The sequence below is a fragment of the Vigna umbellata genome, chromosome 7, assembly GCF_029865625.1.
Source record: "Vigna umbellata cultivar VRB3 chromosome 7, Vumbellata_1.0, whole genome shotgun sequence".
NCBI lineage: Eukaryota > Viridiplantae > Streptophyta > Magnoliopsida > Fabales > Fabaceae > Vigna > Vigna umbellata.
Window position 1 is genome coordinate 49,608,777 of NC_142171.1, and position 13,517 is coordinate 49,622,293.

A 13,517-nucleotide genomic window follows, 5' to 3' on the forward strand; every position below is an offset into this window, starting at 1 on the left:
AAAAAATATTATCCCTGAATTTGAATATGTATAAAAATCTAAAATACATATAATTTTTTAATGTAAATAATAATTTTACTATAACATTATAATGCCTATAATATATGATATAGTTTTAAGAAAAAAAAATAGAATAGAAAAAATAAAAGAAAAATCGTGAACTAAAAATTATAATTATGGCAGATAGAAATTAGCATTATAATATGAGACTTTGTTAGAGTGACGCAAAAACTACATTTAGCAGTTAAATGAGTGAAATTGTGTGGGACAGAACAATGATTCAAACGAAAATCATGACCTCTAAAATATTGTTGAAGTTGATTAAGATAGTAGTGGTTGTGACGATAGGAATGTATGCAATAATATCTACGTCCTCAACAACACTGATATCATCATCTTCAACACCGGAACAGCTCAATGACATGGATGAAGGTGATGGATTTTATGATGCAGACGATTATGGTATTTGGAACCCTTCTACTGGTTATTGGGGAATAGGTCACGGTGCTCCCATTCCTCATCAGCAACATAAACAGAAATTACCATGATGTATCATGCATATAGTCATCGTTATCTTCAGAATCTCTTGGTTTTCTCAAAATTCTACTGTTCAAAATAAATTATTACTTATTTTTGTAGTGTGGAAACTATAATATGATGTTATCTGTGTAATGTGACTGTGTAAGAGTATAAATAGATTGAATTAGATAACGGAAAAGTTTCTTTTTTTTTGGAATTAAGAACTTCTAATTTAAGAGCTAATTTCCCTCGAAAAAGATGAATGTGGTAATCAGAATGATAAAGAATATAATTGTCATTTTAATAGAATTATAAAGAAACTATTTTTAAAATAAAAAAATTATAATTTTTTAAGAAAAATGAAATAGAGGAGGGCCCTTCCTTCAGGTGGTGATAGCGTGCTCCAGTTACGGCGAGCAACATGGTTTCCCGCTAGTGCGAGAGGAAATAGCACTTTCCTATCATTCATTCGTCTAAGCCAGAAGCGATTCTGAAGTTTGAAAAAGTGAAGGAAATCGCAACAGTGAGGTCTACATTTTGATCTAAACAAAAACTGCATGTTTCTTTTTCTTGTGTTTGAAGTAGTAGGGAGATGATAGATTGTAATTATTGCATCCACATTTCAGTTCAATTCACGCCTTGGTATCCATTGGTTTTAAACGATGGAAGAAAGAACCTCGATCTTGTCACCTACTTGTAGACACACAGCAGCTTCTCTGTTCGCTCTCGCACTTCACCACTCTCAGATTCGTCTAACAAAGGCTACTTCTCTCGACTCTCAAACTCAAGACCCGGAAGTCTGGTTTAACCAGAACTCTCATTTGCTCGGCCCAATTTTTAGGTATTCATAAATAAACACAAGGAAATCAATGTTGTAATATACGGGTCTTGATTCTGTGTTGTAAGATGATAATTGAATATATAGGTTATTCTATTTGTCAATTCTGATTCTTCTTAAAACTTAAACTTATCAGGTTGTTCTTTATATATATATAATCTTTAATTCTGTTTTGTTCTGTTACGAGTTTCTTTCTATACTTGTTGGAATTAAATTAAGAACCCATTTATGAGAATTCATCTTAATTAGAATCGAGGGAGAGTTTTAAAAAGTTGTAGTTTGATCAAATTATAGGTTGTTGGCATTTATGTGTATGATGATTATGCTGATTGATTTTTTTAATAATTACCAAATATCGTATTAGAAGTGTAAGTGGTATCAGGATTAAACTCGTAATAACAATATGATGATAAAAATTGTCAGGTTCCTTGAAGTGGATGAGGACTCCTGGCAGGGCATAAAGGAAACTGCCTGTTCCTCTTCTCAATTCAGACATCACCTTGGATCTGTATGTTGTTCATTCCCTTCATTTCCATTTTCTATATTGTGGATTAGAAATGTTTCATGGCTTACATATCGCTTCTTTTCTTTCTTGTTAAAATTAAAATATAACAATAAAATGATGGTTGCTTCATTCCAGTTGTTGACATTACTATCAGAGGAAGGTGGTGAATCAAAGAAAGAAGCTGAGTTGACCAAAGCTGTTGATGCCTCGGCTTTGAGCTTGAATGATACTTCTGCTACCCATTGTCCAAGTGGGCAGAAAACTGGGAACCAAGATGATATGTGTGACAGTATGGAGAGCTCAGCTATGCTGTCTGAAAAGAAAAAAGCTTCTGGTACACTAGAAATCGCAACGTTTGAACAATCTTTAGAGGAGGCAACCCTTATTGGTTACCAGAAGAAAGTGTCAGTTCTGTACACACTAGTTGCGGCTTGTGTGGCAGACACTGACAAGTCAAGGAAGGGCTACGATGCTCGTCACCGTGTGGCTCTGCGGTTGCTTTCTGTATGGCTTGGTGTCGAATGGATTGAAATGGTCTGTGTGCTTGGAACATTAGCCTGCATTTCAAACACCATATGGTATTATAATTTGTATGTTACGTTTGTGACATGTGAATCTTGTATGTTATGTTTGTGATGTGTGAATTTCACAAAACAAAGTTCTTTCTTTAATAATGTGATGTATATGTTCGAATGTCTCAATGCTTTGCTGGTTTTCCGGCAGCTCTGTATCTCTGAAAGTCTACCTTCTTCGTGATATTTTGCAGGAAGCAATGGAGGCTATGGTTGCTTTTTCTATAATAAATTCAGCGAGTAAAGAAGGTGCTAAGGAAGAAGAATCTGTAGGTTCAGAAACTAGCCTGGATAAATGGAAGCGTGGAAGTATCATAGGAGCAGCTGCTGTAACTGGAGGAGCCTTAATGGCTGTAACTGGTGGCATGTATCCGATACTGCATTTCTAACTCAAAGTAAGGTGAGATAATAGCAATATTTTAATCATTGAAATGCTTTGACAGGCTTGGCTGCGCCGGCAATTGCCCATGGATTGGGTGCTTTGGCTCCTGCGCTAGGAGGTCTTGTTCCTGCCATCGGAGCTAGTGGATTTGCAGCTGCCGCAACTGCTACAGGATCTGCTGCTGGATCTGTGGCTGTGGCTGCATCATTTGGAGGTGTAAAAACTAAATTTGGTTTATATACGTTGTGAAATCATTCAGCATCGAACAACTAAAAATATACGTCCAACCTATATTATTTGAGGCAAAAGGGACTTTTCTAGTTTTTCAATGTACATGGATTAATGCTAAGTGACTTGCTTCTTTTGTAATCCAGCTGCTGGAGCTAGCCTTACTGGTAGTAAGATGGCAACAAGAATTGGAAGTCTAGATGAATTTGAGTTAAAAAGTGTTGGAGGCACTAATCAAGGAGTAAGTTCCAAAATGTCATCACATTATACTGATTACTTCTGACAGTTAGGAGTTTCAGGGTTGGCTGGATCAGGAACACTTGGTAGGTTCATTAGGAGGCACTCTGTATTGTGCTTGACTTGATGAACCCAGGAGGATCTTATTGAAGTTAATTGTGAAATACCCTAATATGATTGTTGAAATTTGAAGCGAAACCTCTATTTTCAATTTTCAGCACCTAGCAGTTAGAATCTCCATTTCTGGGCAAGTATTTAAGGAGAAAGATTTCGTAGAACCTTGGGAAGGTCTCAATGATAACATGGAGAGGTATGAAAAAAATCCTCTACAATGTGCTCTTCTGTGGTCAAAAGCAGGTTTATCTTTGATTCCTCTTTGTGGCTTTGTTTTTCTTGAGATACACCTTTAATACATTTTTTTTTTGTGGGCCAAGCAGAAGTCAATTACTTCAAAATTTCTCTCACACTATTTGATAATTTGGTCAAGTTTTTTCATCGGTTTTTGCTTATTTTGTTTTTCCTAAAACTTCATTCCCAATCTTTAATTGGTTATTTTCATAAAAGCGCGTACCTACTAGGGAAGGCTATGTAAATACTCAAGTCTTGTAAGAACTTATGTGCTCCTCTTCAGTAAATAACTTTCTTCTGATGAATTATTAATTTTACTGAATGTTATATGATTCTGATGGAATCAAACACCCTCTTCCTGAATTTACATTCTTAGTATTTCTAATATTTTATACTAACAACCTGTGCGTATAGGTACGTGCTCCAATATGAGTCTAAAAATTTGATTGCACTGAGCACAGCCGTCCGGGACTGGCTTACTTCACGTAGTTTCTCTGAATCCCCTTTATATGATTAAATAGATTTGACATCAAACTTAAGGTTTCGGTGATTAATAATATTGTAGAGATTGCGATTCGGTTGATGAAAGATGGTGCCATGATGACAGTATTAAGCTCACTAGTTACAGCACTAGCATGGCCAACAGCTTTACTTACCACATTTGATATTATTGACAGCAAATGGGCAATTGCAGTGGACAGGTAAGTGCCTTTCTTGGTACGTAGTATCCATTTAGTAAAGCTATGATGGTTTTTTAAAGTAGCAAAGATTGCATACATCTACACTTTGATACGTATGAATCCGAATTCAAATTTGTTAATTGGGTTGTGGACATCAATGTTTCAGTTGCCATTATGTCAAATTTGTCTTCGTCGTGGCAACTATAAACAATTTTAACGTCGTGGGAAGTATAAACCGTGGGAGAAAAGTATCTTGTTGTGAGCCATATATATTATGACCATTTAATTTTTTTTACATTATATTTAGCCTCGGTTTGTCTTTATTGGAGCAGATCAGACAAGGCTGGTAAGGTGCTTTCTGAAGTGCTGTTGGCAGGCTTGCAAGGAAACAGGTGACACCATCTAAATTGCAAAAGGTTGACAATAATGTTGCCTCATTGTAATATATTTGGTAGCTTTCTATGTATGATCCAGGCCTGTGACACTAGTAGGTTTTTCACTGGGAGCCCGCGTTATTTTCAAGTGTCTTCAATTTTTGGCTCACTCCGAAGGAGACAATGGTAATCTGGAATCCCCCATGTGTATTGGAAATTCATATTGTTTGCTTTATAATTTCTTCATACCGTGCTGTCTTATGCAGCTGGAATAGTGGAAAGGGTTGTTTTGCTTGGAGCACCTATCTCAATTTCGGACGAAAGCTGGGAGAAGGCTAGAAAGGTACCTAAAACTTCTCAACAATTTTTCTTATTATTCCATCCATGAACTTTTATTGTTTAGCATTTAATGATGGTGCCACCATGCAGATGGTGGCCGGAAGGTTTGTGAATGCATACTCTTCCAATGACTGGACGTTAGGTGTAACTTTCCGTGCCAGGTATGTGCTAACCGGAAGGAAATACATGATTTCCATCAATTTTGACGTGCTACAAATCACACTAGTCAAAGACCACAAGGTCGTATATTTATTTCCAATCTTTTTTTGAATGCACAGTTTATTCTCTAAAGGATTAGCTGGAATCCAATCTGTTGATGTTCATGGCATTGAGAATGTAAGCTATTTTCCATTTTATGCTCAATGCAACTATTTATTTGCAAGGATTTATTGCTTGAAGGTGCCATTTTTTCTTTTTGTTGCTTTGCAGGTCGATGTGACACATCTTATAGAAGGCCACTCTTCCTACCTTCAGATGACACAGAAAATACTGGAGGAACTTCAATTGGACAACTGTTGTGCTGTTTTCAGAATGTGACACATCTTATAGAAGGTTTATGCTTTATCTATTATAGACACATGCAATACGCTTACTTCTTTTTTGGCAGTTTTTGGAAACAGACTATAAGGAAGGCCACACCTGAACCATAAACTACCAAAATGTGGCTAGGACCTGGAATAGTGTATAATGAAGCTTTATATACAAGCTACTAAAGAACATTTAATTGTAACTACAATCTGTGTCTTAGCTGTCTACTATATTGTTTATGTACAAAAACTATGAATTATATTTTCACCAAAAAGCTACAATGATTAAGTTTTTGACCTTTTCTTTTTGTTTATCCTATTCTCAAGATTTAAGAACTTTATATTACTTAGAAAATTTTAACATAAATTTCTATATTGTTAAATAACTTTAAATTAAGACTTAAGTTTAAAAAATTGGTCAAACGCTATTTAAAGATGTAACGTTGGATAAGAAAGTTTGTGCTTTTTTTTATGGTGCGGTGGAAAGAAAGATTGAAAATATGTTTCCATGTCTATATTTACATAAAAATTACATGGACAGTAAGACATAAATAGCTTCGTTTAAATTATTAGTGGTAACTATTTGCTCACTAATTGACAAAAAAAATGCGTAAATAGCTGCAGATGGAGAGCACTGTCTGGCAGTGCATTATTGTCCATCGCGGCGGGAAGTAAACAAAAGAAAACAGACAACAAAAGCTTACCATTACAGGTTTGATTGACACACTGCCCAAGCTAATTAATCTATTGTGAAAGGAGACAAGCAATATATATATTGTTTATTCAACAGATTAGTGCTTGTATCTTAATCTAAAATACAGTTGTTTATTAGGTAGTGGAAGACTATCAAAGTCTTTAATTCATACCGATCTTCATGTTACGTGGAGACTTTAAAAAATAAAAAATTAAACAAATAAATATGTGTTGAGAATAAATTAATAATATAGATATATAGGCGAAGATTTTGGAAAATAATTAGTTTTCCCCAACATGATGTAGCTAAGCCAAATTACATTGGTGCTCGAGACTTGAAATAGAATGGTCAAGATTTCTGTGTATTTTGAGTCTCAATGATCCTCAGTTTCTAATTTAAAGCAAAGTGTAGGACCAAATGTTTATGACGTTCATTTCAAGCTTATAGCATCATTTCATTTATTTATGATATACCTGAATACTATAATAAGGTATCGATTTTTTAGTTTGTATCGGTGGTCACGTGTATGGCGGAAGGTTGTATTTTGAATTACATATCTGGTGTGGATGGTATACACAGCAACCCAACTTTCCCATTAAGCTATGCTTTATGATTCGCTCTATGAAATCGTAGGCTTAAAGGCCAAGCATTTAGTCGTAACTAAATAATATATATACACAGACATACTTAACAGAGCATTGATGATGCATAGCTTTAATTAACTTTAAGGAATATTACAACATTACATTTAATAATTGTTACATGAATTATTTTCAATTTATTAAACATTAATTTTTTCCATACTAAATAGAATATTATGGTGGGAGTCCATTATTGGAAAGCAACAAGGCAAAGGGGATCCAGTGTGCAGCGTTAGTGGGAGAGGTTTGGGGACAAGCGGGTTTCGCTGCTTTCGAGGTACTACAACGTTAGTGGGGTCCCACGGTGTTGAGTTGTTGATCCAACATCCTAATAAAATTGTCACAACCATGTGCTCCTTTATATAAGTCATATTGTGGTTTATGTGTAGTACAAAATTTTGTTTTGTGTAGTTTGTGAAGTGGAAGATGGAGACCTCGAGAACAAGTTCTCGGGTCCTCTGTCTAATCCTTGCACTGTTGATAACAATTGTTGGGCTTAGATGTGACGATATGAAAAATGGAAACGCTTCTTCAAGTCATAATCACAACAATGCGACATTTGTAACGTTCCCTAATCAAGGGATAAATGCAGAACTAAAAGGAGAACACGACAGTTCATACGACAGTAATGATAAAGTTCACGTCGAGAACAGCTTGTATTATGGAGGAGGCGGAGGCGGTGGAGGAGGAGGAGGAGGAGGAGGAGGATGGGGATGGGGTGGTGGTGGGGGTGGAGGAGGGGGAGGTGGTGGTGGAGGAGGTGGTGGATGGGGAGGTGGAGGTGGAGGAGGAGGAGGAGGAGGCGGTTGGGGTGGTGGAGGAGGAGGAGGTGGTGGTGGTGATGGAGGTAGTGGGTGGAGATGTAGGGGGCATGGTAGAAGGAAGGGGCATGATTACAAAGCGAAGAAGAAAGAGGTGTATGAGGAGGAAGAGTATAGGTTGGGAGAATATGCAGAATGCAAGGGAAGAACACGATGCTGGGGAATGAGGTTGGAATGCCCCCTTCATTGTGGAGGACCTTGTTTCTATGATTGTCACAATTTCTGTAAGGCTCATTGCCACCAAACCTAGACACCAAACCCCTTTTCTCTTACCAGGTTACACATTTTTTCTCTTATCACTTATAAATATATACATTTTTTATTTCCCGTGTCTCATTTTCTTTTCATATTAATGACCATTTTTCTATGAATATTTTAACTTTTCTAAATAACTTTATTTGGAGTATGGCCATAAATATGATACTATTTAGCAAATTTCATTTTAATTTCCAAATTGTTTTAATTATTTTAAAACAAAATAAAAGTTCTTTACTTTTTTTGTGTGAGGCTTTGGTTAACTCACGTGTGATAGTCATTAAACCACTTGGCTTTACTCATTCCATGCGAATTGGTCTTGTTAGGCAAAGTTGTGTTTGATCTTGTTGTCCCTTCACAATCTGCGGATAGTTTCTGAACTCACAAATCTCAAGGATTGACAGCGACATCAACATGATCTTATGATGTTCTCTCTTGCTGCTAAACATCTCCTTCACTGTCGCCGCATCCTCCTGACGTAAAACTATGTCAACAAACTCATAATAATAGCCAACAACGTGGTACACAATCCAGCATGGAAAAATAATAAGTGATTTGAATAACTATTTATAGAAGAAACATTTGCGATGGATTTAACCAAAGATCAAAACAGAATAAGCAGTAAATTTCTCAACTTTTAAGATTCTAATTTTTAAAAAAAAATTACAAATAAAAAACAAATTTTAAAAATATTAACATTTGTTGAATAATGTACTTATTATATATAGTGTGACATCCCAAAAATACATTCTAAAACTATATAATAGAATAATCACATTTAATAATATTACAGGTTAATCTTACATTAATAGAGAAGTATACTTGTGGTCGAACGGTCTTATAGAAAGAACTAAAAACTTAAACTGTACAAGATAAATAATTCTGACCGAACAGTTTACAAAAACCCACACCGGACGGTATACAAAAGAACAGGGAAAAGGTGATCGAACGATCACCTTAATATCAAGCTATACTACTGACCGAACGGTTCTACTGTTCAGTCTTAACTTCTACCTCGACTAAGTTTTCTTCTTCCAGCGCTTCTTCCAGTAGCTCGTCTCCTTCTGCTCACATCCACATGGATGATCATTGCAACAGAAAGACAACCGAACGTACAAAACAGACAAGACAAAAAGACATAGGGTAAGCTTATGTAATTCAATTCATGTATAAACATATATTTCACACAATCAACCAAACAAGATAATTTCATCACTCGTTCATGCAAAGCCTAATACTAAACTGACTGTCCGGACTGTATGAATTTTGTGTAGCTACGACGTTCGTGCACCCGGGTGATGTAGTAACTGGGATACCCTCAACAGCTGGCACCCGAGGTTAGTCCTATCTGTCCAAATTAACCATAAGGACTAGGACATCCTGTCGTTCCCACACATGACTTACCCTCCTCTACATGAGGACGAGTAATCACGAAACATCAGGATGAACAGCCAGCTTAGCATGTCCACATTCATACTTTACCAAATTTCAATATCCATTCATGAGATATTCCTCCCCGGAATACTCGTTCAAAATCAAATATGTTTCCTCCATAACATACTTCATCATCTTTCATTTTCAAACTTCAATTTCCAATCAATTCGAACAAAAATCCATTAGGATGACAAATACCGAACGTACACCTTCAACCCCGAACGAGACCGCACAGTTGGAACGAGACCAAGAGCTCTCCAGTCCCAAAACAGATTAAGACTGAGAGGGTTACTATCGGGTGGAAAAAGAAGCCGAATACACTCATATTTCACAAGAACGAATAGAAACGAATGTTATTTACAAAGTGAACCAATTTAATGAACTGACTCTTAAGAGTTCAAACCGAACACCGAAAAGCCCAGGCCAAGTACTAAGACTCTAGGCCGAAACCAATGGAGACAGACACTGCAAGACATTCAAAGGGTAGTACTTAAAAGAATTATATGAAGAGACCGAACGCTTATAAATATTTAGATTACTTGAGTTTAACATCAAGAAAACCGAATGTTAGTCAAAGACCGAACACGGTAGAGAGTACACTATTGAATTTGGACGAACGCTATTTTCATTAAGGTAGATTATAGAAAAGAGAATGAGCGCTTGGTATAAGATCCTGCACTAAATAGTACGAACGCTTGGTGAAAGACCTAGCTCTAAATCGTACGAGCGCTTGATGAAAGACCTATGAGTAAATAGCACGATCGCTTGGTGAAAGGCCTAGCACTAAATCGTACGAACGCTTGGAATATAAGATATTATTTAATTAATATTCAAGAACGAACGAATATACTACTACCTATGGACATACTTAAATTTATATCAAAATGTCAAGAAAAGAATATCCTTGGTGGAACGCCTGTACACAAAATGTACTAGACGAAGACGCTCGTCCTCCATAAATTCCTTCCAAATGAAAGAGTTCAGTTTTAAACGAGTCCCCGAGAAAAAATGAACGGTCAAAGACCATTCAGTAACGAACATACATTATCATAATGAATTTCATACTTAGAATTATTTATCTTCAAAATCTCATACATTCATATCATATTGAATTTCCATACTTCATACAATCAGAACATAGCAACAATCATATTGCATATCAATTCAACCATTCAACAAACATACATGCAATACAAGCAACATACAAATTAAATTAAATAAGCTTCCCTTACCTCTAATGTGACTGAACGCTCACAGCTCGTATAGAATAGCTTACCACCAAAACTCTTAGAATCTTACGGTTCACTCTTTATGAAACTAAACCAAACAAAAGGCCAGAAATGGGGTCAGAACGAGATTATGAACTCATGCAACCAGAATGTGGTTTGCATGTGCCAGAAAACGAACGACTAAAGGAGAAGAAGAACTTACCAGTTTAGAACCCAAAATCGATCGTCTCAAATTGGAGCTCTTGACACCGGCATAGTGGAAATGTTGCCTGAGTGAGGATCGGAGGAGAAACAGTGAGGCTTTCTTAGAGAGAAGATGAAGGAGATGTAGAGAGAAGGAGGAGAAAAATGAGATTTTTCAGAATCTGGGAAAGAAGGGTGCATGCAATGAGTGGCGTGGATTTCTGAAAATCAAAGTTTTCCTTCCAACATCAAAACGAACGTCCGCTCATTTGCTAACACCTGTCTTCCATCAGCTGAGTGTCGAGCTCCCCTCTTGACACGTGAATTCCACTAAAACAAATCCTAAATGGATTTTTAATGGCTCTGATATAGTCCTACAAAAAGAAGGTGTCAGTAGAGTAATGAATCAAGTTCAAGTAACAATATAATCCAGTAAGTATATATTTTATATAATTAGATTAAATATGTTTTTATTTTATTAATTTTGATTGTAAAATTAAAATTTATTTTCATTTTAAATTTTGAGATTTTCAAATTTTAAAATAAATATATATAGTTTTTTTTAATTTAATTGTATTAAATTTTTATGACGAATCAAACACATTTTAAACATATATTTAAACCTCGTTTGAAACATTTCCGCATAAATATCATAAATTAACAAGCCTTAAAAACATATTTAATTAAAAAATATTTAATTTTATATACTTTTAAAATTGTTTGTGTTTGGTTTTCTTTCGTTCTTTCACAAATATTAGGGCTATTTATAGTAAGGAATTTTTTGAAGTTTGTGGTGAGTGACCTAGGGTGAGGACATAGGTTTTTAAATTTTAAAAAGTTTAGGAAGAATACTTATAATATATATCCTACAAAGATTGTTTGATTGTATTGGGTAAAGAATACTCCTGCCACTACATATATTGAAGACCTGTGTTTTTTTTTATTGATTATAGTTGGCATGCCCATACACACTATCCATAATTAATTAAGACAAAGTAAAGTCAGCAACCACGTTAGAATATTAGAGACTTTTCTTATAGTATTGTACAACCGGAATCTTTACCTTTTTTTCTTTTATCTGAAAAAAAAAATAGTTATTAGGCTTTTTCTTTTTCAATAAAAGATGCATTATTTACCAATACATAATTATAATGGTTTGTTTGAATGGAAAGGGAGTGACAAAAAATATAGAAGGAAAGGAAAAATATGCCAAGTAGTTAATTGAATTAATAGAAAAAAAATAAAGAGAAATAAATGAAAAGAGTATAATTAGTTTGATTAGTGTGATGAAATAATTTATATATGTGTATATTAATGTATTTAGAAAATAATGTTATATTAATATTTAGAAATGAAACGTGTGCTCAATAATGTCAAAAGTTTAGTCAACACGTAAAATGTCAACCTTTAGTTACTCATAACATCAAAACTATATATATTAATATATATATATATATATATATATATATATAATATATATATATATATATATATATATATATATATATATATATTATATAATATATAACTGAGAAAAAAATTTGTATATTTAAGTTTCGTCATTATGAGCAAAACGTTATTTATATTGTCATATTGTTAATAAACGATAGAAAAAATTATTTTTAAAATATATGAGAACTTAAAAATATATAGGGAATAAAATTAGAATTATACTAAAAATTTACCTCTGAAATTGTGAAAGAGGTTCTGCATAAACATGGTTTGTGATGCTGGTGAAGAGGTTGAAAATGTGGAACAATGGACTATGGATTATGTGTGGGGATGGAATCGATTATATGTTCATAAATGGGATGGAATCGATTTTTGTGAATGCACATGTGGAGATGGAATTGATTTTGCGGGTGCATATGAAGTGAGGGAATCGATTCCCATTATTTGGTTCTTTCAATAATCAATTTCCATGAATTTTGATGCTTCCATAATTAATAATAATAACAACAATATTATTATTATTATTATAATAACAATAATAATAATAAAGTTTAAATATGTAATATCTTAATTTTTAATTGAAATTAAAATTAATTTCTTTTCAAAATTTTACAAAATTAGACCAAAATTTCTAAATAAACTAATTTTAATTTTAAGGAAAAATTAAAAACTTACTTAACAATAATAACAATCACGAAAATAATAATAATAATAATAACAAAAATTATAATAAGAAGAAAAATAAAAATAACAATAATAACAAAATAATAATAATAATAATAATAATAAAATTTATTTTATTCAAATGAACGGTTAAAAATAAGAGAAAATCAGTTTTAAAGTGTGTTAATGTATTATTCTAATTTTATTTATTTATTTTATTTTTCTATTAGTTCTTTAAAATAATGTAAAATGTTTAGCATTTTAAGAGAAACTTGTTGTTTATTAAATAATATTGTTATTATTATTGAAATTTAAACCAAAACAATATATTCTATTTTATTCTTGTATTTTGAATGTTGAAAATTTATAAAATATGTTATTATATTATGGTTTAAACCTCCTATTTGACAAATAGATTTTGAATGCGTCTTAGATCAATTCAACGATGATCTCAATTTTTAAAATATATTAGTGGTACAGAAACGTATGAATATACTCGAAACAACTTCAAATACAAAAATAAAGTTGTCAGAATGTGTTATAATCTGCAAGCCAATCCGACTCATCACATGTTTGAGTTAGGTTGAGTTTAAAAA

General features: G+C 33.7%; 2 protein-coding genes across 3 annotated transcripts; both read left to right on the forward strand.

Moving 5' to 3' along the window:
• Window positions 1-302: 302 nt before the first annotated feature.
• LOC124826890 (transmembrane and coiled-coil domain-containing protein STS1-like) lies at window positions 303-5,846 on the forward strand. 2 transcript variants are annotated; one of them, XM_047299844.2, is made up of 16 exons: window positions 303-1,047; window positions 1,146-1,360; window positions 1,781-1,865; window positions 1,998-2,396; window positions 2,629-2,797; window positions 2,878-3,030; window positions 3,191-3,285; window positions 3,500-3,591; window positions 4,044-4,114; window positions 4,195-4,330; window positions 4,642-4,701; window positions 4,784-4,869; window positions 4,950-5,026; window positions 5,113-5,183; window positions 5,301-5,358; window positions 5,452-5,846. In XM_047299844.2, exons 2-16 carry the CDS (start codon window positions 1,182-1,184, stop codon window positions 5,557-5,559), a joined length of 1,839 nt encoding a protein of 612 aa, XP_047155800.1. In that variant the 5' UTR covers window positions 303-1,047; window positions 1,146-1,181; the 3' UTR covers window positions 5,560-5,846. The 2 variants fall into 2 exon arrangements, with proteins under 2 accessions (XP_047155800.1, XP_087951639.1); XM_088095513.1 differs by having other exon boundaries at window positions 303-1,042.
• A 322-nt stretch (window positions 5,847-6,168) lies between these two features.
• On the forward strand, window positions 6,169-8,030 carry LOC148196503 (uncharacterized). Its single transcript, XM_088093760.1, has 2 exons — window positions 6,169-6,261; window positions 7,055-8,030. Exon 2 carries the CDS (start codon window positions 7,311-7,313, stop codon window positions 7,953-7,955), a length of 645 nt encoding a protein of 214 aa, XP_087949886.1. The 5' UTR covers window positions 6,169-6,261; window positions 7,055-7,310; the 3' UTR covers window positions 7,956-8,030.
• The last annotated feature ends 5,487 nt before the right edge of the window (window positions 8,031-13,517 follow it).

Bases quoted from the DNA above. Each gene is read 5' to 3' on its own strand.
- LOC124826890 (XM_047299844.2), top strand. From the start codon at position 1,182: ATGGAAGAAAGAACCTCGATCTTGTCACCTACTTGTAGACACACAGCA. The intron at 2,798-2,877 runs GCATGTATCCGA...ATGCTTTGACAG, and splicing joins CTTAATGGCTGTAACTGGTG to GCTTGGCTGCGCCGGCAATT. The intron at 3,031-3,190 runs GTGTAAAAACTA...TTTGTAATCCAG, and splicing joins TGTGGCTGCATCATTTGGAG to CTGCTGGAGCTAGCCTTACT.
- LOC148196503 (XM_088093760.1), top strand. From the start codon at position 7,311: ATGGAGACCTCGAGAACAAGTTCTCGGGTCCTCTGTCTAATCCTTGCA.